We start from the raw sequence: 19,430 nt of genomic DNA, 5'->3' as shown, positions 1-19,430 counted from the left end.
GTCGAGCAATCCTAGGCCAAGAACTTTCGAAGAAAACCCGCAACAAAACCGAGGAAAGCAAACGCTCGTTTCATGATTTCATTCACGCCCCCCGCGCGCCCACCTCCGCCGTCGACATCTCAAGGCAAGCAAGCCAGCCCGGCTTCCATTGTGCGTGTCCTGTGCCATTCTCAGCCCCCACATACCCTCCTTTGATCTCGTGAATCGTAAACATTCTCCCTTCCCTCGTCTCCTCCTCCTCCCCCCTTTCTCTCCTCCACCATGTCAACGTACGATCCAGCGAAGCGTCCGAGTAGAAAGCGTTAGGCCAGGACCATCTGCTCATGCCACCACCCCGCTTCCACCTTCGGCCCCGCGATGAGCATGCATCTCCTTGCTTTGTTTTTTTATTCCCGCCAAACTCCAGTTCGCTCGCGCGAGGTATTGGAACAAAAAGAAACGTGAACGACACCCGGTCTGGCATGGGTCGACCTGACATACGAGGTCGGCAGCGGGCTTTCTTGATTAGGCTGAGCTGGGCTGGGTTGGGTTTGGCTGGATCGGGCCTGGTCGAGCAGCAAAGCACCGAAAAGAAACACGGAAAAAAAAAAAAGAAAAGAAAAAAAAGAAAACTCCAAAAACTCCCCCAGGGGTTTGACCCGATCGCCGCAAACGCTTCTCAAAACACTCAACATGTCCTCATCACAGCACAAACAAAACGTTCGTATCTAGAAAAGCCACCGTCACGTCAGCCACGCATGTCCACCACCGCACAGAGGAACGTCCCCCCTACACACAGAAGAGTTCGCCAAAACAACCGCCGCTCCTCCTCTGCGCGGGGAATCACCAGACTGGGCCCGGCAAGGCGGGACGGGGACGAGAGAAGACTTACCGAGTGGGTGGCTGCACGACAGCTGGGGCTTCTGGGCGTACTTTGTCTGCAGTTCGTCGCGGATGCTGTTGAGGAGCTGAACGTAGCTCTGCTGCGGGTTTTTCTTGAGGGCCGAGATGAAGGCCCAGGACATGGCGCCCGTGGCCTGAGAGGCGATGGTGGTGTCGGCGCTGGTGAAAGGAGAAGATGAGGTTAGCGGTGATTTTCGCGTCAGAGCAGAATGAACCAAAAAAAAAAAAAAAAAAAAAAAAAAAAAAAAAAAAAAACGTACGAGGTCTGGTCATCCTTGCTCCCGGAAAACATGACCACGTCGGCCGGCGAAGCCTTGATGGCCAAGCTCCGGGCGTACGCGTCCTCGCCGTTGCTGGCCTTCTTGAAGAAGCCTACGACGGTGCTCGCGACGCCGCCCAGGTCGCCGCGGCTGTAGGCCGAAATGGCGCTCAGCAGGCTCTGGCCGGCCTCCTTGGCGAAGTTGGGCTCCTTGAGGATGCCCTGGGTCGAGTACATGTACGGCAGGTCGAGGGCGGTGCCCGAGTGGCACGAGTCGAAGACGGCGGTAAGGCGCACGCCGGCCGGCAGGGGCCGCACCATGATGCGATGCATCTCGTCGTCCGTGATGTGCCCGTTCTGGCGGAAGTCGACGGGGTAAATGACCTCGTCGTAGCCGTCGTCCTCGTCGCCGTCGAGGTCCTTGGTCTGACCGCCGTGACCTGGAAAGGGAGAACGTAAAAAAAAAAAAAAAAATAGTGTCAGCAAAACCACGCTTCGTAATAGTTTGTAAAAACAACGTTGTTGGGTTGGCTCACCCGAGTAGTGGAAAAACAGCGAGTCGTTCGGACGGGCGTCCTTGACCAGCCACTCCATCGCCCTCAAGATGTTCTCCTTGGTGGGTATGTTGAGCTCGCGGTTGTTGGCGTCGTCGGTCAGCTGGACCATGTCCTCCATCTTGTAGCCGGCGTACTGGACGAGGAAGGCCGCCATGTTGCGCACGTCATTGATGCAGCCGCGCAGCTGGCCGCGCTGGTTGAAGTAGTTGATGCCGATCAGCAGGGCCTTCTTGCGCCCCGTGCATTGCGAGTACTGGAAGGCGAACTGGCCGTGGCCGTAGTGCTGCGGGTTTTGGGGCGGCCGCGGCGGCAGGTGATGGACGTATTGGGCCCGGTTCATGTTGGGGTTCTCTGCAGCCTACGGTGAGCATCCTGGACCGCCAAAGCTGGAGGGGGGGGGGGGGGGGTCCGCGGGAAGCGTGAGCTTACGAGGACTTGGGAACTGACTCGGGGGCGGGAGCGGAGGAGGGTGGTAGGATGGCGCCGAGCCTGGCGGCGGCGGGTGCTGCAGCGGCGGCTGGGAAGCGCACGGAGCAAGTCAGCTGCAAGGCGTTCTCCAACGGTTGCGCAAACGGGGGGAGGAGGGGGGCGCCGGACGGACGAACCTGTTGATAGGGATAGGGGCCTGGCGAGGTGTAGCCGTACGAAGGGGCCGGAGATGGCGGGGCCGGGCCGTAGGCGTAGTTCTGCGGTCTGGAGCAGGCGCTGTCAGTCTCGACGCTTCTCCTCTCCTCGAGATCGGGTCCCGGGACGGAGGCACGCACGGGTGATAGCCCTGGCCGGGGTACGGCGGCTGCCCGGCATACTGCGGTTGCGGCGGGGGGGCGTATCCCCCGTTGTAGCCCGCGCCGTTGTAGCCCCTGCCTGGGTACGCAGCCATCTCCGGGTTGGGCGGGTCGGCAGCTCGGACGGAAAGTGGGTTTTCTAACGGAGGGGGCAGGGCGTTGGAGAAGCCGGGTGCGGCGGCGGCGGCGGCGGCGGCCAAGGTTGGCCTGGGAGGAGCGGGCAGGTTGGGGGTCCGTGGAGGCGGCGCTGAGAGGCGGGACGTGGTTGAAACAGGCGGATAAGCGCTGTGCCGGTATTCCTCGGGTCGGGCCGGTGTTTATACGTGCTTCAAGTCGCGTCGGTTACGCAGCTCCGGCGCTGGTGGCGCTGAAGAAGTGGAGTATGACAAAGCGACAGCAGGATCTAGGGTGGGAATCGGAATGGTCCCGAAAATAGTTGTTTGAAACACGTCCAGCACGGGACCCGGGTGGTCAGGGACACCAAAGCTCTGTGGATAACGGATAAAGACACCAGACGGCAGGAAAAAAAAACACGGGCGCTGAACCCGGTGAGCGGTCAAGTGAACAAGCACTCGTTCGTCTTGGGCGTTGCCGAGATGTCCGACAAAAAGATGTCTCAACGTTACTGCGTATCGGCGTCGGCGTGCTCCGGGTCGTGCGTAAGTATGTAGGGAACCCCCGCCGGCGATGGATTTGACGTTGCGCTGTCGTCGTGAACCTGACGTCAGGCCGAGGACCAGGAAAGCCTCTTTGTCTTGGCCAAGAAATGGCTCGATGGGCGGTTGGCAACTGGTAAAAACGCGAAAAAAATAGGGGAGCCTCGGTGACTGCTCTCCGCCGATATACACCAGAGAACCCGATGCAACGGTTCGCGATCTGGCAGCATCCGAGCTGAATGAAGAGGGGAGAGGGCGAAAGGGATGAACGCTGCCAACGACACCCCCCGTCACACATGCCACACTTTCCAGCCGCTGGTGCTGCCCCGCCGCCGTGGCTTTGGAGGGTGGAGGCGTCCGTTCGGCATCGATGACCCTCGGGAGCCCTCCCACTCGCTGGGCCACCCCCATGTCCCGATCTGATTTGCCCCCCCCCCCCCCCCCAACGAGCCGGCGCCAGCTCAGCTGGCCGTGTTCAGCAGTCGTAGCGGGACGTGGCAGGCCCTGTGGCAGCTGAGCCCTGGGGTCGGACCTGGCGAATGGCTGAGATCGCACGCCATCCCAATGGACCCCCTTCTCCCATCTCGGCACCCTGCACGGTGCAGATCTTAGCGGAAAGGAGGTTGGCACGCCGAGACGCTGAGAGGCCGAAGGGAGGAGGGGGGGGGTCGTCCAGCATGGCATTTCGACACGACCTGAACGTATTTTTTTGTCGTTAATGTTGGGGCCGCCAAATTCACATGGTCACCAAGGCCCTCATTCGGACGAGAACAATGGGGAACTGTTGCCGGCGTTTTCTGCCGATTCGATTTTTCCAGGTGGTTTTGGTTTTGCGCGCGTGTTCCTGTTTGTTGATGCAGAGGCGTTGCATGCGCAGGTCCCGAGTCCACAGGTGGATCCCCAACCCTAGCGCCGCGACTTCCAAGCCGGGTTAGGCCCGGACATGAGCGGCGGCCAGCTGTGGGCCTGCCGCCGCCATGGACCTACTGCGGTACGCAGTCTGTGCCCTGTGTCGGCTGCTGCGCTAGTGGTTGACGTTAATAATACTTCGTTGCCGCGTACACTACTGTATAGTACACGGGCTGTACGCAGCAGAGCGATGGCTCAGGGCGATCCTGGAGGGTTTACGCCGACAGACCGAGTCGAATGGAGACGTTTCTCTGAATGGGAGAAACACAACCGAAGGGCTTGCGTTGAGTGTTGGCTGCGTGGGTTTGGCAAAGTGGCGGACGACAAAGGCAACTTTGACCTGGTGTCAATCGGGAGTTGTTCACCGACCCAATGTCATCAACCAACCTGGCCTCAGCTCCGCTGGTGTGATGAGCAGCTACGAAATGGACTCATTGAGCAGCGTAACCTCCGAAGCCAGTCGTAGTCGATATTCAGCACAACCTCCTAGCGACACAGCCATGGCCCTGGGCCGGTATTGGAGGGGCGGGATTGTATTCTCCTTTGGGAGCAGCCCGGTGGCGTACATGTATCGCAGTGGTCCGTACCACGGAAGCTTTCGTACCGGGCAAAGATATCTTCCGGCTGGGTTGCGGACATGGTGGGATGCAGCAGGAGGCTTCAGAGGATTCAAGATGTAGGCAGTTGGGGAACGATTGTTGCTCTGAAGTGTCCACGCCGAAATGTTGAACAAAGAACAATCCTTCTGCGCGTGGTTGAAAAGTCGGGGTTGACGTTTTTCCTTGCACCTTCCAACGATGCATGGTTCTGCCAGAAACGGCACCTCTGCCCCTTCCCATTTTGCAGATGCCCTCGAGCACACTAGGCAGCTACCAGTGGTATGGAAATTTGCATGCTTGAAATCCGGGAGGCTCGCCTCGAGCCAGCAGGGAAAAGTCTGGTACTTTTTTCCCTTGTTTTACAGCCAACTCCCAAAGCTACCTTAGGTACCTATACCTTCAAAACGCATCAGCTCCAAAATCACCTTGGCTCGCGCCTCCAAAGCGATTCCCATCTCGTGGTTTTCCCCATTCTCTGATCCTTCGATGTGCCTGCCAATGTTTGACTTTGACAACAACTACGACAACAATAACAACAACAACAACAAACAAGACCAGGACTTAACGACATGTCGGGCACAGCCAAGAATGCCCCAAGGCCAGGCCAGGACGTAAAAGGATGGGTGTACCGCCCGACCCAACCGATGAAGAGATGGAGGCCACGACGAGAAGGTTCCGCTCTCCCTCTTGCCAACAGCCAGGGTTGGCGACACACGTGAAACCAAGACGACAAAGCCAGTCTCGTGAAAAGATAGAAAACACATCCGTTTCGGGCCATGATACGTACGGCGTTGTCTCGCATACCTGCACTGGCCGAACCACGCAGACTTGCAGCTGTGGCGGGCGTCCCTTGAGCTCCCGAGCGCCCTGCCGGTCGACCTCGTTGGCCTGCACCTCGGCTCGATCCCTCTCGACGACGGCACCCGGGGCCTTCAGGGCGTTCGGCGCGTCCCTGAAATCAAACCGGAGAACGCCAGCAAAACCCTCTGGCCGGCCAACGTCTCGAGAAAGCCGTCGGGTCTGACGGGGCATCCGGTGTTCTTCCACAACGCGCGGCTCCTCCGAGTTGGTCATTGAGTACACGGTGATATGTACGACAGACGACCGCCGCCCCTGGCGAGCCCCATGCGTTATCACCGACCCGTTCGTCCGCCATTTCATGAAGGCGATGGGCAAGAAGGAAGACTTCTCTCCTCCCGGTGTAGTGCACGCTCAGTTCGGGCCCTCGCCCAATGGTCGCAGCCTCATGCGGCAGAGGGGCGACTAAGCCATGGACCAGCCGGCTGGTTTTGAGCATCGAGATCCAGACCAAGCCTCAGAGAGAGGCCAAGCGAGAGGGTGGCAACTCGTTGCGCGCCACCGGCTCCCAGGACGACGTTGTGTACTTTGTGCAGGTCGCAGGATGGGGTCAGGTCCAGGACGAGCTTCTCTCCAAACAGTTTGGCGCCAGCCGTCTGCGGCAACGAAGGGAGGACGAGAAAGGGCGGGCGGTTTAAAAGAGACGAAGGGTGACGCGATGGCCTGTCCAGAAGGCCCCACCAACGGCTACGTAGCATCTTGGACCGCACAAATCCAACCAAGCATCGCGTCATGCTCCGTCTATCTCGGCTCCGAAGCGGGGCCACGGCGGCCAGCGGAACGGGACGGGGTGGAGCAGGCCAACGTGGGGCCGCCGAACACAAGGTACGCAGGCCGACACCGGCGAGTGGGTCCGCTTCTCCGCCGGCTGCTCACAGTGTGAAACTCCAGATATTGCTTGGCCTTTTATACCACGATTGCCGATCCATGACGCCAACGGCCACCGCGAGGCTCTGCGGCGGCTGACATGAGCGGACGGGTGAAAGCTGGCAGATGTCGCTCACCGGGGGGGGGGGGGGCCGGGGCTCGTCCCGCAGAGGCCGAGGCTGGCCACGAGGTATGTATATATTCTGGGCCACACCGCCCAACTATCTCGGAGCGTCAAGAAGGATCCTCAACAGGAGGGACATCCGACACGCGAGGTGGTTTCCCCCTTGCCCCAATCGCATCCTTGGGTTTCACAGTTCATCAGGCCCACGGTTTCAACCCTCGCATGCATAAGGTAGGTAGGTGTTACTGCTGTGTAGTGTACTGCGTAGGTCCAGACTTGCAAGAAGCTCGCCAGCATGTTCCTCCCCCGCCCGACTCGAAGCTCTTTCCTGTCTCCAGCCGGCTACCCACCACAAATCCCGACGATAACGGCGATGATGACAGCCTTGTCATGGAAATGAAGCGCAACTCCAAGATCGCATCCTCGGTGCCTGGAGCCTTCAAGGCTTCTTCATCGGCGCGAGCTGAGCGTTCCGCAATGTTGTTTCTTTTTTTTCCCCTTTGTTTTGTTGGTGTTTTCCAAGCCCTTTATCCGTTGTCTACCTGAAAAATAATCGTTTCGAACCTGCGGTCATTCATGGATCCCGAGTTTGAACCAGCCCTCCGTGTATGCCACCGACATTCTCGTTGCGCGTCTTTGCAAGCCTTCGCCAACACCACGCGAACGACATGATCCCCGGTGAAACCGCGTGCCATTCCATTCCCCGTCTATTGATTGCTCTTCTATCCACATGCCCTCCGCCTAGGCCCCAACGTTTCGTCATTGGCGGCCTCGCCCGCGGTCCTGGGCCGCCTAGGCAGGAGACGCGGGCGGCGCGGCGCCGAGGTTGGACAGGGGAACGGCCGTGTTGGTGCCGGGCAGCACGCCGCCGCGCCCAAACGTCTTCTGGTCGATGCTCACGTAGTACGGGACGCGCGCCTTCAGCTGCAGCTTCGTCTCGATCCAGCGGCACACCTTGTCCGGCGGGACGAGGCGGTTGAGGTAGCCCATGCCAACTGTACGCGTCAGGAGGCTTGTTTCGTAAGGGGGGCAGAGGAAGAAGAAGAAGAGGAAGAAGAAAGGACGGGGAGGAGCACGCACAGACATAGCCCACGACGACACCGCAAAGGTGGCCCAGGGCGCTGGACCCCGGCATCAAAAAGGCCACGACGACGACCATGGCGAGGGGCGTCGCCCACGTGGGGATGGTCCGCTGCCCGTAAACGACCAGGTGCGGGGTGGATCGGTTCCTCTGGAGGGCCTCGATGCCAAAGATGAGGAAGCCCCAGACGCTGCGGCGCGGGTCAGCACGTGCCCCTGTCCATATCCACCAAACGCGCCCGGCACGGGGTCGGCTCACCTCGCTCCCACGATCCACGTGTTCAGATGGAGAATGTACCTCTCGAGGCCGACGTAGAGGACCGCGGGCAGGGTCGACAAGGCTAGCATCGCGGAAGGTGAGTGAGCATGTGTGTTTTTTTTTTTTTTTTTTTTTTTTTTTTTTTTTTTCGGCAGAGGCAGAGGCGCTTCGGCTTCGCGAGGCAAAAAAAAAAGGCAAAAGGGAAAACTCACGGCCGATGAACAGGCCGACCGTCGGGATGGTGCCGTAGGACCGCTCAAACTTCTCCAGCAGCGGGGTGACGCCGATGAGGTTGACGATGAGGTGGAACACGTCCATGTGCAGGAACGGGTAGGTGTTTGTCCGGCGCACTGGCTCCCGGCGTTGTTAGCGATCGCGATCGACGCCGCAGGCCCGCCCTTTGGCCGCGGGCAGCGGACCGCCCCGCGGCGGGGCGACTCACGCGAGAAGTTGTCCACCTCCAACCGGCCCCACGCCTTGATGTCCCACCCGGGCAGCAGGCTGATCACCTCGCAGAGCACCATCGCGACGGCCGCGCAGCGCGTGAAGATGGGGAGCTGGTCGATGTAGGCGGTGGTTTGCTGGAGGATGGCCCGCGGGCCGGATGACGCCGAAGGCGAAGACATGGCCTTCTCTCGCTGCTCGGGTCTCGCGGGGGGGGGCCGGGGTCCGGTTTTGTCAAGGGGGAAGGGTCGAGGCTCCCTTGTTCCAAGCCAGGATGCTGTGCGAGGCGGACGCGAGAGCGCAGGAGGGTGGGTGACACGTCCTGGCCCTCGGAGGAGGAGGAGGATGGGTGCGCGGCGGGCAGCCCGGCGATTTGAATGTGGGGTCGGAGGATCGGAGGACGCGGGGCGGACGCGGCGGGGGACGCGGCGGGACGAAAAGGAGCTGGCCAAGGGGGGGGGTGGTAGAGAATCCGTCAAGTCCGCTGCTGCATGGCGCGCGGCGGCGTCGGGACGATGGTCGCGTTGCGTTTCCGGGGCGGCGCTTTTCAAACCCCACCGGAACGGGACGGCTTCGGCAGAGTTCAGGGGCCCGTCAGCAAAAAAAACAAGGTCGCAGGCGAAGGAGCCGGCCGCTCAGGGACGAGCCGGCGCGCGGCCTTTGTGACGTGCTGGGAACGAAGCGGCAGAAAAGCGACGATAAGGGGATGCGATAACGCTGGGCCCACGGAGGGGGGTGGCCCTGGCGGCGCATCACGTGAATCTTCAACGACGTCGGCCGGCCGTATGTGCGGGAGCGTCTTGGCAGGAAGATCCCTGGCCGAGGCCGAGGGAGAAGAGCCCAGCCAGGATGACGGTCATGGTAACATGGAGAGAGGACGCTGTACTATACACAGTAGATTCCACAGGACAAATGTTGCAACACCCACAAGACGATACAAGCAAAAACGCCCTGTCCAGGGGGATCCTCGACGCGGGCTTGGCCTTGTTCAAGAAACAACCGTCCCTCCTGCTTTCGTACATGTAGTAAAGCACTACCAAAAAATGTCAAACGAGCGTTGGGGGTATCCATCATCCTCTCCGCATGCCTCATTCCCTTCGTTCCACATTCCATCCATGACTCCATCAAGCATTGTCTCGGGGGGAGAAGGAGAGCAAGAGAAACCCCTGTAACCATCCGCTACGCCGCCCCTCTTTCGCGTCCGGTGGAGAGAGGATACAAGACGCTTCTGTCCACCACCAACAGTGAGCGGCTTGTTCTTCCCATCGTTGTCGACGAAAGCAGGGTTCGGCTCACCTGTAGCAGAAGCGCTCCGGTCCAAGGGCTGCTGCCGGACCCGCCCGAGCCAGGCGAGGCCACGACAGCGACAGCCCACCGCGACCCGACCAAGAACGAGAATAACAAGCAACAAACGACAAGGCCAGAAGGGGAGTAAAACGACAACAACAACAACAACCAATAAAGAAAGGCAGCCGCCCTCCAACGCCGTCCGTCCCGACCCGCTTCAAAAGACCCAAAAGAGAAACCAGTCCAACGACAGCGAGCAAGACAGACAGACAGACAAGCCGCGCCGGACAGGAACGGGGTTCAGCCACACCCGCTCGCCCTTCTCCCCATCATTACCCCCCCTCTCCTTCCCGCAGACGACAGGGAAAACCCCACCGCGGGCTACATGGCTCTCCCCACGCCCAAGCTCCCGAAGCTATCCCCGCTCGCCCTCCTCGTCGCGGCCGGCCCCACGTCCGGGCCCGGATCGCTCCACATATCGCCCAGGCTCTCCCGGTGGCTCGGCCCCGACGAGTACCGGGAGCTCGAGTACTGGGAGTAGCGCGACGAGAAGGACTCGGTCCTGGCCGGCCCTCCCTGCCCTCCTCCGGCTCGGGCGGCCTGGTTTTGCATCTGCGCCGGCGTCGGCAGCGGGCCCGCCTGGCCCGGTTGGCTCTGCCGGGAAGCCCGCACGTCGTCGTCGTCGGCTCCCGCGACCGACCCCGTCGTGGCCGCCGTGCTGCTGTTCCGGCTCGCGAGCGTCGCCAGCGTCGGCGGCCGGATGACGTTTTTCACGCCGCCGAGGGCCCCGACCCCGAGCAGCTCGGGCCGCTCCAGGTCGAAGGGGTCCGAGCGGAACTTGGTGTTGCGCTTGGTGGTGGCGGCCGTCGTGATGGAGCGCAGCGAGCCGATGCTGGAGCGCAGGGTGTTGCGGTACGTGTAGATGCCGCTCGGCTCGCGGGCGCCGCCGCTGACAGAGTTGCTCCGCGACCGGCGGATGGACGGGTCGTACGCGGGCGGGGGCCCGACGGCGTCGCGGACGGCGTGGGCGTCGGTGAAGGGGTTGGCCGGGTTGCCCGGGTTGACGGCCAGCGGCGCGGGCTGGGCGGAGAGGTGAGGGACGGCGTTGGCGTCGCTGAAGGGGTTGTCTCCGCCGCCGGAGAGGGAGAGGTTCATGCTGCGCAGCAGGTCGTTGGCGGAACCGGCGGAGCCGTTGAGGCGGGCGGCGCTGGCGCGGCGGCGCTGGGCTTCGCTGTCGAGCTGGTTGTTGTCCATGTTCAAGAGGGTAAGAAAGTCGGGCTGGGCGGCGATGGCGGCCTTGCGCTCGTCCGAGACCGTGGAGGGCTGGGAAGCAGGGGCGCCGTCGCGGCGCTTGGAGAGGCCGGCCCACCAGGCCTTGAGGCCCCGGTCGTTGCCGGCGGCGACGGAGCTGGAGCGGCTGCGCGCGGAGGACGAGGAGGCCGCCGGGCTGTTCAGGTTCACGGAGGGTTCGGTGCGGTTGCGGAGGTGGCCCCGGAGGCGCTTGATCTTCAGGCCCAAGGCGGCGCGGACCTTCTCGGCGACGGGCGTCGGGCCGATGCTGTCGCGGGTGATGACGTAGCTGAGCTTTTCGTCGCGGTCGTAGGGCGGGACCCCGTCGAGGGGCGTCAGGAGGGTGGTCTGCCGCTTTCGGCGCAGGCGGCGTCTCCACCACCAGACCAAGAAGGCGATGATGCTGAGGGCGACGACGCCGCCGATGACGCCGCCGGCGATGGCCACGGTGGACCGGACGGCGCTGTTGTCGACGGGGACCGCGGCCAGAGGGTCGGCCGAGGAGGTCGTGCCCTTGGGGGCCGCGGCTTCGGTCTGCGTCGGCGGGGGCGAGTCCGTGACGGTCTGGAAGGTCGACAAAGGGTCGACCGTGGTGAAGAGAGGGGTGGAGGCCGAGACGATCGGCAGGTTGGGGATGCGCGTGGTACCCGGATTCGCGCCGGACGAGATCGCCGGCGGGCTTGCAGCGGGCGCTGCGACGCTGCTATCAGCCTGACTGCTCGAGGATGCACCGGACAGCGTGGAGAACTGGGGCGCGGGTGCGGTGGTGATAGGAAGCGCAACAGGGGGAGGAGGAGGAGGAAGAAGAGGAGGAAGAGGAGGAGGCGGTTGCGAGGTGGCCGGTGAAGAATCACCGGCGGGAGAGGAATCCCCTGCCGGCTCCGAAGGGCTGGCCAGAGGCGTGGAGGTGCTGGTCAGCTCCCCTCCTGCCCTCAGAGGATCGGGGATCGCGCCAGCCGTGGTTACCAAGGGGGGTTCTGTCGTACCCGAGAGGTTCTGCCCATCACCGCGGTTGAAATCTGCGATCGGTGGTGCTGCGAACAAGTTGGTCCTGGGGTCGGTCGTGGTCGCCACCGATGTGCTCGTGGGCGGCGGCGGCGGCGGCGGCGGCGGCGGCGGTGGTGGTGGTGGTGGTGTTGCTGTCGCCGTGGTGCTCGTCTCGCTGATGCTGACCGTGCTCGTCGTGCTGGTGGCGGTCGTGCTCGTGCTCGTCGTGTTCACCACGTTGGCCACTTTCGGGACGGCCGTACATCGCCGGCCATTGATGGTGGTCAGGAAAGCTCCTGACGGGAGCCCATTGGAGGCCATATCCACCAGTTCTTCTCTCGATCCGATCTCTCGAAGCCAGTCGTGCCGGACGAAGAAATAAGGCAACAACAACGAAAAAAAAAAACAAGGAGAATATAAACTACAATGAAAGGGGGTTCACGAAGCGAAGATGAGAGGAAGGCCGCTAGGGCCGTCTAGGAGAATGCAGAAATCATCAAGATTTCCGTCAAGGGATAAGGAGAAGAGAAACGCCTCCTGTCGAAGGAGAACGAGAAAAAGGAAACACGCGCGGCCGGCTAAACTCAGTACCAGAGAGTCATGATGAAGGCAAGACCGGTTGAGATGGAGACACGGGAGATGGAGGAGGAGGAGAAGGAGGAGAAGGAGAGAAGGGGTTCACGGTCGGCAGAGGAGCAGGAGAAGGGTCGCTTGGCGAGAATCCGGGGGAGGCATGGGCTTGACCTGAGGGGGAACATCTCTCCGGGACGCCCACACGTGAGCCAGGACGACGGGCCTAGGTGCTCCGCAGCCGGCGCGCGCGGCCCTGCTTGGTGAAGCCCTGCTTGGTGAAGCCCTGCTTGGTGAAGCCATGGCGATGCGCCGGGGTCTTGGGACCGCCGCGGTCGCGACGAAAAGCGTCGACGGCGGCATGGCATTTTGGCGTGCAGCACGGGCATCACCCAGGGGGGGGACCAGCCGTTTGATGCCCCCGGAGGCGTGGTGGAACAGAGCCTCGATTGGCCGGCGAGCCCAGGGAAGCGTGCCATCCGAGCCGGAACCCGCACGGGACCCCGGTTCGATACACGAGGATCTCGGATCCAGGGGGGGACGTCGGGTCTTGGCTGCGACGAATCTGAGGCAGACGAGGGATGCAACGCTGAGATGCGGGGAAGCAGACGGACGGACCTTAGCGTCGGGTTCTCACCTCCCAGCCACGAGCGAAGTCTCTGGGATGCCATGCTCAGGAATCCCCGTCCAAGAGGGTCTTGGACATCCAGGACGCTACGATGGGAATTTTGGGTGCAACCTTGAGAGCGTGTCTTGGTACGGTGGATGGGATGAACCTCTTGCTGTTGGTGATGTTGTGGTTGTTGCGGCCGGACAGGAGCGAGCCCCCCCCCCCCCCCCCCTCAGGTCTTGGTGCGACGAGCTTAACGATGGTCTGAAACGTAAAACGACAGCACACGGTGTGAGCTGGACAGCACAGCCCAGACGAGCCCGCTTCGAGCGCGATGCTCGCAAAGGCCGCTGTAGCGTGAGTATAAGACTCGGCATGAGATGCAGAAGGAGAAAAGGCTCCTGGCTCCCAGTGGGTGGAAAGACGCCATGTCGCAATCAGGACGTGTATAATACCTAACTAGTAGAAATGTTACGCGGTCCACACGCGGTATGAATGTATCACGTAACAAAGCCCCTGAGCTGCCGTCCCGTCCACGCATGACCGTCACCAAGCCACCTAACCATCCTCGAATCACCGCTGGGCTGAACAGAAAAGAAAACGAAAAAGAAAAAAAAGAAAGAAAGGCGAAAAAAAAAAAAAAACAAAATGAGGAAAAGAAAACGAGACCGGGATGGCCCGTCGTTTATCCCATGACGATGCGGAATATACTGCGTACTCCTGTGTAAGGTCAGGTCCCCCAGTAAGTTCCTAGGTACCTAGAGGTAGGCGCGCGTCTACCTAGGCTAGGCACTGCCTGGCGGCGTTCACTAGTTACTGCAGCGTGCTGCGTGAAAGGCCCTCAGCACCCCAAACCCCTCCCCCAAACCACCGGCAGCGGTGGGTCTGCCCGCGCCGGAAAGCATTCCGGGGTCGGGGCCGACCCGCAATCGCCCGCCGTGGTGCCACCCCAAAATGGAAAAGCTCCCATCGGTTGCATGCAATGAATTGGTGCCAGCACCGTCTGCCCCGCCCTTGGATGCCCACTCACCACCGCTCATCACCAGCTTGCATCCCGCAGAGAGGGTTCACGGAGGTTGGTCGTGATCGTCGAGGGCTTGGTCGTTTGCTTACTCAAACATCGCCGCCGCCGCCGCCGCCAACAACGACGACGACGACGACGACGACGACGACAACAACAACAACAACAACAACAACAACAACAACAACAACGACAGCTTGCTTGCCTTGCCGGTGGCCATCCTGCCCCCGTTTAGACTTAAACCTCCCCAACGAAGCATCGCCCATCGGGACGCAACCGATCTGATCCCCCAGCCACAAATCAGCAACACCACGCAACCTACCTCCCGCTCAGACCCTCCGTAGCACCACCAGTCGTCATGTTTTCCACCATCGCCTTCCTCGGTATGTGCAATGTTCTTTTCCCGAGTCCATCCTCTCGGCATCCGGCTGCATCAACGACGGCTTCAAGAAGCCTTCCCTGCCCTCTCTCATGAGAGATAGACATCCCCTCCGGGTTGCCCCGCCGCCCTCCATGGTTCGTCGCCGCGGAGGAGAAATGTGGTGAACCGACGTTGTCTGGCGTTTCTACACGCGTTGTCTGGTTGTGGTGGTTGTTGCTGTTTTTTTTTTTTTTTTTTTTTTTTTTTTTTTTGCCCGTCTCGTTCGTGTGCTCCATCCATCGCCCCAGCTGTGGCTCCGTGTTTGATGTCCCCCTTTCCTGCTGCTGTCCTGCCGGATCGTCCTAGGTGCCGGCGAGCCCCGCGGGACCTGTCGCGTCCCCACCCACCTCCTCTCTTTGGCGAACACCTAGATTCTGATCTGCCTCTAGCTCCGTCAATAGGGGTAGCACGGAGACCCCGCAGCGAGGTGCCGCCTCCGACCCCTATCAACCTCCCTCGGTGCTTCCCCAAGGCCTCGGACCAGCAAGAGCCGGCCGCCCAGAATGGGGCGCCCCAGCCGCTCCCCGCGGTCCTGCAGACCATCGTCCGGCCCAACGAGGTCTCCCTGGCCCACATGGAGGCTCTCGGGGTGCACGTGGTCCCGGACGCCGACGCCGCCCAGCTCATCCCGGACCCGGCCTACATCCCGGACTTTGAGGCGTGGCAGGCCCTGTCGACCGACGAGGCCCACGCCATGGACAACAGCACCCGCAAGCCCCTGAGCGCGGCGAAGCTGTCCCCCGGCTGTCAGGCGTACCTGGATCGCCGCCGGGAGCTCTCCATCCCCAACGACGACGCGTTCCGGGCCATCCGGCGCTTGCCGCTTCCCAAGGGCCAGCCGCCGCTGCGCCTGGGCAACGCCTACGAGTTCTTCCGGCACCTGGAGCTGTACTCGGCCTTTTGGGAGGACACGTCCAAGCCGGCCGCGGACCAAGAAGGCAGCGATGACGACGCCGCCGCCGCCGCCGCCGCGGACCCGGCGTCCGAGCCCGCCGACGGCTCCTCCAAGGGGCCCCAGTACTACCGCACCAGCGCCGGCCACGAGATGCCCATCGACTACCGCCAAAACATGGTTGGCGTCTTCCTCAAGCTCGTCGCCTTTGATTTCGCCTGCACCGTCCAGCCGGCCCGCGTCGAGCCGCGCCTCCACATCACCTCCAAGACCCCCTCGGGCGCCCCGCGCAGCTCCTACTTCTCCTCCGGATGCAGCTTCCTCTTCCGGGCCGCCGCCACCCGCGAGGATTCCCGCGCCGGCATCGTCGACGGGCCCGTCGCCGCCGTGAGCGCCCGCCACGCCACCTCGTTCCCCCCGGCCGGCTCGGTAGCGGACCCGACCGCCGCTCCCGACCGCGAATCCGTCCTCGACTTTGCCCGCGAGATCGTCGCCGCCCTCATCACCGCCCAGCACCGCGCCCGCGAAGGCCGCGTCGAGAAGCGCATCGGCGAGAACGCGTGGTGGTGCACCAAGCCCCGCTGGGGCGGCGGGCCCGGCGGGCCCATCGGCCGCGAGGTCGAGATGCTGTCCGGCGAGGACCAGACGGTGGGCGACAAGGACGCTCCCCCGCCCGAGGTCCTGCCTACCTTGGCGTCGGTCTCGGCGTCGGCGTCGGCCTCGTCCTCGTCCTCGTCCTCGTCCTCGTCGTCATCCTCCCCCGGATCCTCCCGGCTCGAGCGGCTCGAGCGCGCAAGGGAACGCCTGAACCTCCCGCAGCGATCCCGCGCCGGCTCCGACCCCGACTCGTCCTCTTCCTCGGCCCCCTCCAAGTCCGCCAAGCGCCTCAAAAAGTCGGGCAACCTCCCCGCGTACGACAACTACCGCGCCCTCCGCCCGCCCTCGTCGACCTGGGACAAGAAGACGCGCTACCAATCCATCGGCCGCGCCCGCGGCGCCGACTACGACGACATCTTTGTCATCAGCACCGTGCTGCACCACATCAGCATCGTGCGCGTCCGCGTGCCCGACCGGCTGCTGGCGGTGCTGGCCGGCGAGGCGGAGGACGACGGGTCCGCGCCGAGGAGCTGGGGGAGGCTCGAGGTGACGAGGAGCCCCTGGTTGGACTTTTTCAAGGTGGAGGACAGGGTCAAGGCGTTTGAGCTGCTGTGGTGCGTCTTGGCCTGGATGATGCGGGCGACGCCGCCGCCGGAGGAGCAGAAGGACGAGGCCGCGGCGAAGACGGAAGGAGGCGGAGGAGGTGGTGGCGGCGGCGGTGGGGAGGATGTGAAGATGGAGGATGCGTGAGATGGAGGCGAATGGCCGTGGAGAAGGAAGGGGGGGAGGAGCGGTGGATGGATGACGACGTCTACGTGTGGGCAGAGCAGAGCACAAGGTGGAGGAGAGTAATGTAGGGTCGGCATCTTAGGATTGGCAATATGTTTGTGTTTCCCTCGACCACCCCAGCGACGACCCTCCGCGGCGTGCCGTGTGGAACACGTGCTGAAGTGCTTACGCTATGTACATGTATAGTACATCTGGCAATGCGATGCGGCATCGCCGCTAGGAAAGAAACCAAGTCGTGATGTAGCGAACATCCGCCACAATGTGTCACGTGATGCCCCTTTGTAGTCAACCCCAACCCTTGCAACCACCCACTAATATAGTATAGTAGCAGCATGCTTGCTATATGGGTAGCTCGCAGCCATCCCTCTTCATGGTTCGGAATCAACGGATGCCACGAGTGGACGTGATGTCGATGGCTCTGATTCCGCGTCCGCAGCAGTCGGCTTTGGCCGGATGGATGCCTGTCGCAGCGGACAAGTCCCTTGGGATAGGATTGTCCGGGTCGGCCATCGTGTGCCTCCCACTACTCAGTACTCCAGCAGGAATGCTCCAGCCCCTCGGCTTTGATTTGTTTTTTTTTTTTTTTCCTCTCAAGAAGCTTGACGGGATCAAGATTCTCCTCCTCTTCGCGAAGCAGCCCGATCCATCGCGTCGATCCGGCGCAGGCCCCCGGCCGTCAGGGAACGAGGATCCAAGGCTCCGGAACACCCGGCCTGATACAATACTAAGGCGTCTCTTCATCCTGGGCGTCGCTGGAGGATGCCTTCGCCTTGATTGGCCTTGCCCTTGGATTTGTGATCCGAAGCCTTTGGGCAGTTCCCAGGACAATTTCAATTGTGTTGTTAGACAGAGCTTCCGTGGCGTGCCAGAGCCTGTTGTCGTGCTTGATGATTCATGCTCACGTACCTGGTCCTGCCGACCAGCTGCTTCGAGCGGCCGGGCCGCCCTGCCAAAGTCCAGCTCCGCGTCGTTGGGCGGCGTAGGAAGTGGTTCCAAGTGGTAAATCAAGTGGTGAGATCTTCTGTGTGGTGCTGCGTGTAGTAGGAAGAGAAGGCTCCCAAATCCCGAGGCCGGGCTAAATCGACAAGAGGTCCAGGTTCTTATCAGCTTATTCGTAAAGCCGACTGCGATCCTGGACCGTAAGTTCGAACCCAAACACAGAGAACGGTCACGTGGCGGGGTACGTGACAGTCAGCGATGTCTTCCCGCATGATATAGGCCAAGAATATAGACCTTGGGAGGATTATTATATCGATAAGTAACGTGGTTGCACGAGGAACGTAACCAAGAGGTGTGGCCCTCGGTAGGGGATACATCCCTACCCTCTGAAAGGTATAGGCGCGCAGACCAATGAGGGCCACCTTCGCCATCTCCCATCTCATCTCATCTGAGCCAAGGAGCGGGCGTAGCCCGTGACGCTGGTCAAATATGTCTGGCCGAATGAGTCGTGGCCCAAGGAGGAGGAGGAGGGAGGGGGGGGGGGTCTGCCGGATGGTTTCGATGCGCCTTGAGCATCAGCCACTCGGTCCCCGGAGCGTAGCGAAGTAGATGTTTTCCGTCGACCGCGCTGCTTGATAGGGCGCTTGCGGACTCGAGGCGGGCTCCTTGAAGCTGGGACGTTAGAGAAAACTCTTTTGGAGGTCTGGGAGGCATGGCAAGACTTTGAGGTTGGGTCCCCGCTAGGTAGTATCGGTTCGCTATGATGGTTATATCGAGCGGTTCGATGTCCCAACGCTTGCTTGCTATCGGGGCTGAGCGTGAGTCGCCGACGAGGCAAAGCTGGTTGCCCCTGTCCGACCTGCTTAGAAAGGAAGAAAAACTGCGGAATCGCGTCTTTTGGGCAGGGCAGGGGTGCCTAATGCTGATGTAGAGCACCTCGAGACCATACACGGAGGGCCTTCAAGATCGGGGTTGGGAGTTCTATAAAACGGGGCCGGTATTTCAACTTTCTCGTCGCGTGATGACGGAGTAAACGCGCCCGAGCTAGTAGAGCACGTTTTTGTGTAGTTCGAGGAGAATGGGGCCATGGCGACGGAGAAAACGAGTCGTGCTAAGAAGGATGGAAGGATAGCGGATGGAGAACGAAGCTGACTTGAAGTACTTTGGCAGGATGGGAGGCCGTGGGACATGGCCAGGGCAAACATGTTGGCGTTGGGGACATCATGCTTGCATGATGATGAAGAGTTTGTACCACAGACGGGGTATATGATGCATGCAAGCCAGCGTTGAAGTGCTAGTAGATATGTAATTACGGCAAAGATCGTAGGCTATCAGAACATACTGCTCTCGTCATCTCGCGATATCCAAGGGATCCTAGGTCCAACAAGCTCCATGTCAAGCGGGTTACAGGAAAGCAACCATGAAGGACATGACGACTCAAGCCAAACAGGGTGACACGCTGCGTCAACAACCTCGTGGTGCAAGAGCAGGCTCTCCGGTAGAGCATGCACGATGGAAACATATCCTGACAACGCGGGGTTGGTTGGGCGGTCATCCCATGCTCCGTGGTCAAGGTAATCTACGAGGCACATATCACGTAGGGTGAAAAGTCCATTGCAATGCTAAGAAGCAATATACAGATACAAACGAGAAACAGTGCGCGAATGTACGCCGATTCCGTTGGTCCCCAAAGCCACCAGGCCCCCCATCCCCTCTCCCGATGCATCCATCCCCTCTCGCTCTCTTAT

At 61.4% G+C, this 19,430-nt stretch overlaps 4 protein-coding genes across 4 annotated transcripts; 1 reads left to right on the top strand and 3 right to left on the bottom strand.

The window, feature by feature from the left end:
• Nucleotides 1-681: 681 nt before the first annotated feature.
• Nucleotides 682-2,578, bottom strand: VTJ83DRAFT_2973 (uncharacterized protein; the record flags this gene model as incomplete). Its single annotated transcript, XM_071009302.1, has 7 exons — nucleotides 682-707; nucleotides 872-1,041; nucleotides 1,143-1,581; nucleotides 1,678-2,049; nucleotides 2,128-2,215; nucleotides 2,304-2,391; nucleotides 2,463-2,578. 7 exons carry the CDS (start codon nucleotides 2,576-2,578, stop codon nucleotides 682-684), a joined length of 1,299 nt encoding a protein of 432 aa, XP_070866854.1.
• Nucleotides 2,579-7,288: 4,710 nt separating this feature from the next.
• VTJ83DRAFT_2972 (uncharacterized protein) lies at nucleotides 7,289-8,461 on the bottom strand (the record flags this gene model as incomplete). The annotated part of the gene is made up of 5 exons (XM_071009301.1): nucleotides 7,289-7,491; nucleotides 7,577-7,767; nucleotides 7,836-7,917; nucleotides 8,048-8,185; nucleotides 8,278-8,461. The coding sequence occupies 5 exons, from the start codon at nucleotides 8,459-8,461 to the stop codon at nucleotides 7,289-7,291; spliced, it is 798 nt and encodes a 265-aa protein (XP_070866853.1).
• A 1,486-nt stretch (nucleotides 8,462-9,947) lies between these two features.
• Nucleotides 9,948-12,164, bottom strand: VTJ83DRAFT_2971 (uncharacterized protein; the record flags this gene model as incomplete). The annotated part of the gene is made up of 2 exons (XM_071009300.1): nucleotides 9,948-11,548; nucleotides 11,843-12,164. The coding sequence occupies 2 exons, from the start codon at nucleotides 12,162-12,164 to the stop codon at nucleotides 9,948-9,950; spliced, it is 1,923 nt and encodes a 640-aa protein (XP_070866852.1).
• A 2,238-nt stretch (nucleotides 12,165-14,402) lies between these two features.
• On the top strand, nucleotides 14,403-16,704 carry VTJ83DRAFT_2970 (uncharacterized protein; the record flags this gene model as incomplete). Its single annotated transcript, XM_071009299.1, has 2 exons — nucleotides 14,403-14,427; nucleotides 14,855-16,704. 2 exons carry the CDS (start codon nucleotides 14,403-14,405, stop codon nucleotides 16,702-16,704), a joined length of 1,875 nt encoding a protein of 624 aa, XP_070866851.1.
• Between the last annotated feature and the right edge of the window lie 2,726 nt (nucleotides 16,705-19,430).

The sequence above is a fragment of the Remersonia thermophila genome, chromosome 3, assembly GCF_042764415.1.
Source record: "Remersonia thermophila strain ATCC 22073 chromosome 3, whole genome shotgun sequence".
NCBI lineage: Eukaryota > Fungi > Ascomycota > Sordariomycetes > Sordariales > Chaetomiaceae > Remersonia > Remersonia thermophila.
The sequence above is the reverse complement of the archived record's forward strand: the minus strand, read 5'-3'. Positions and strand labels throughout refer to the sequence as shown.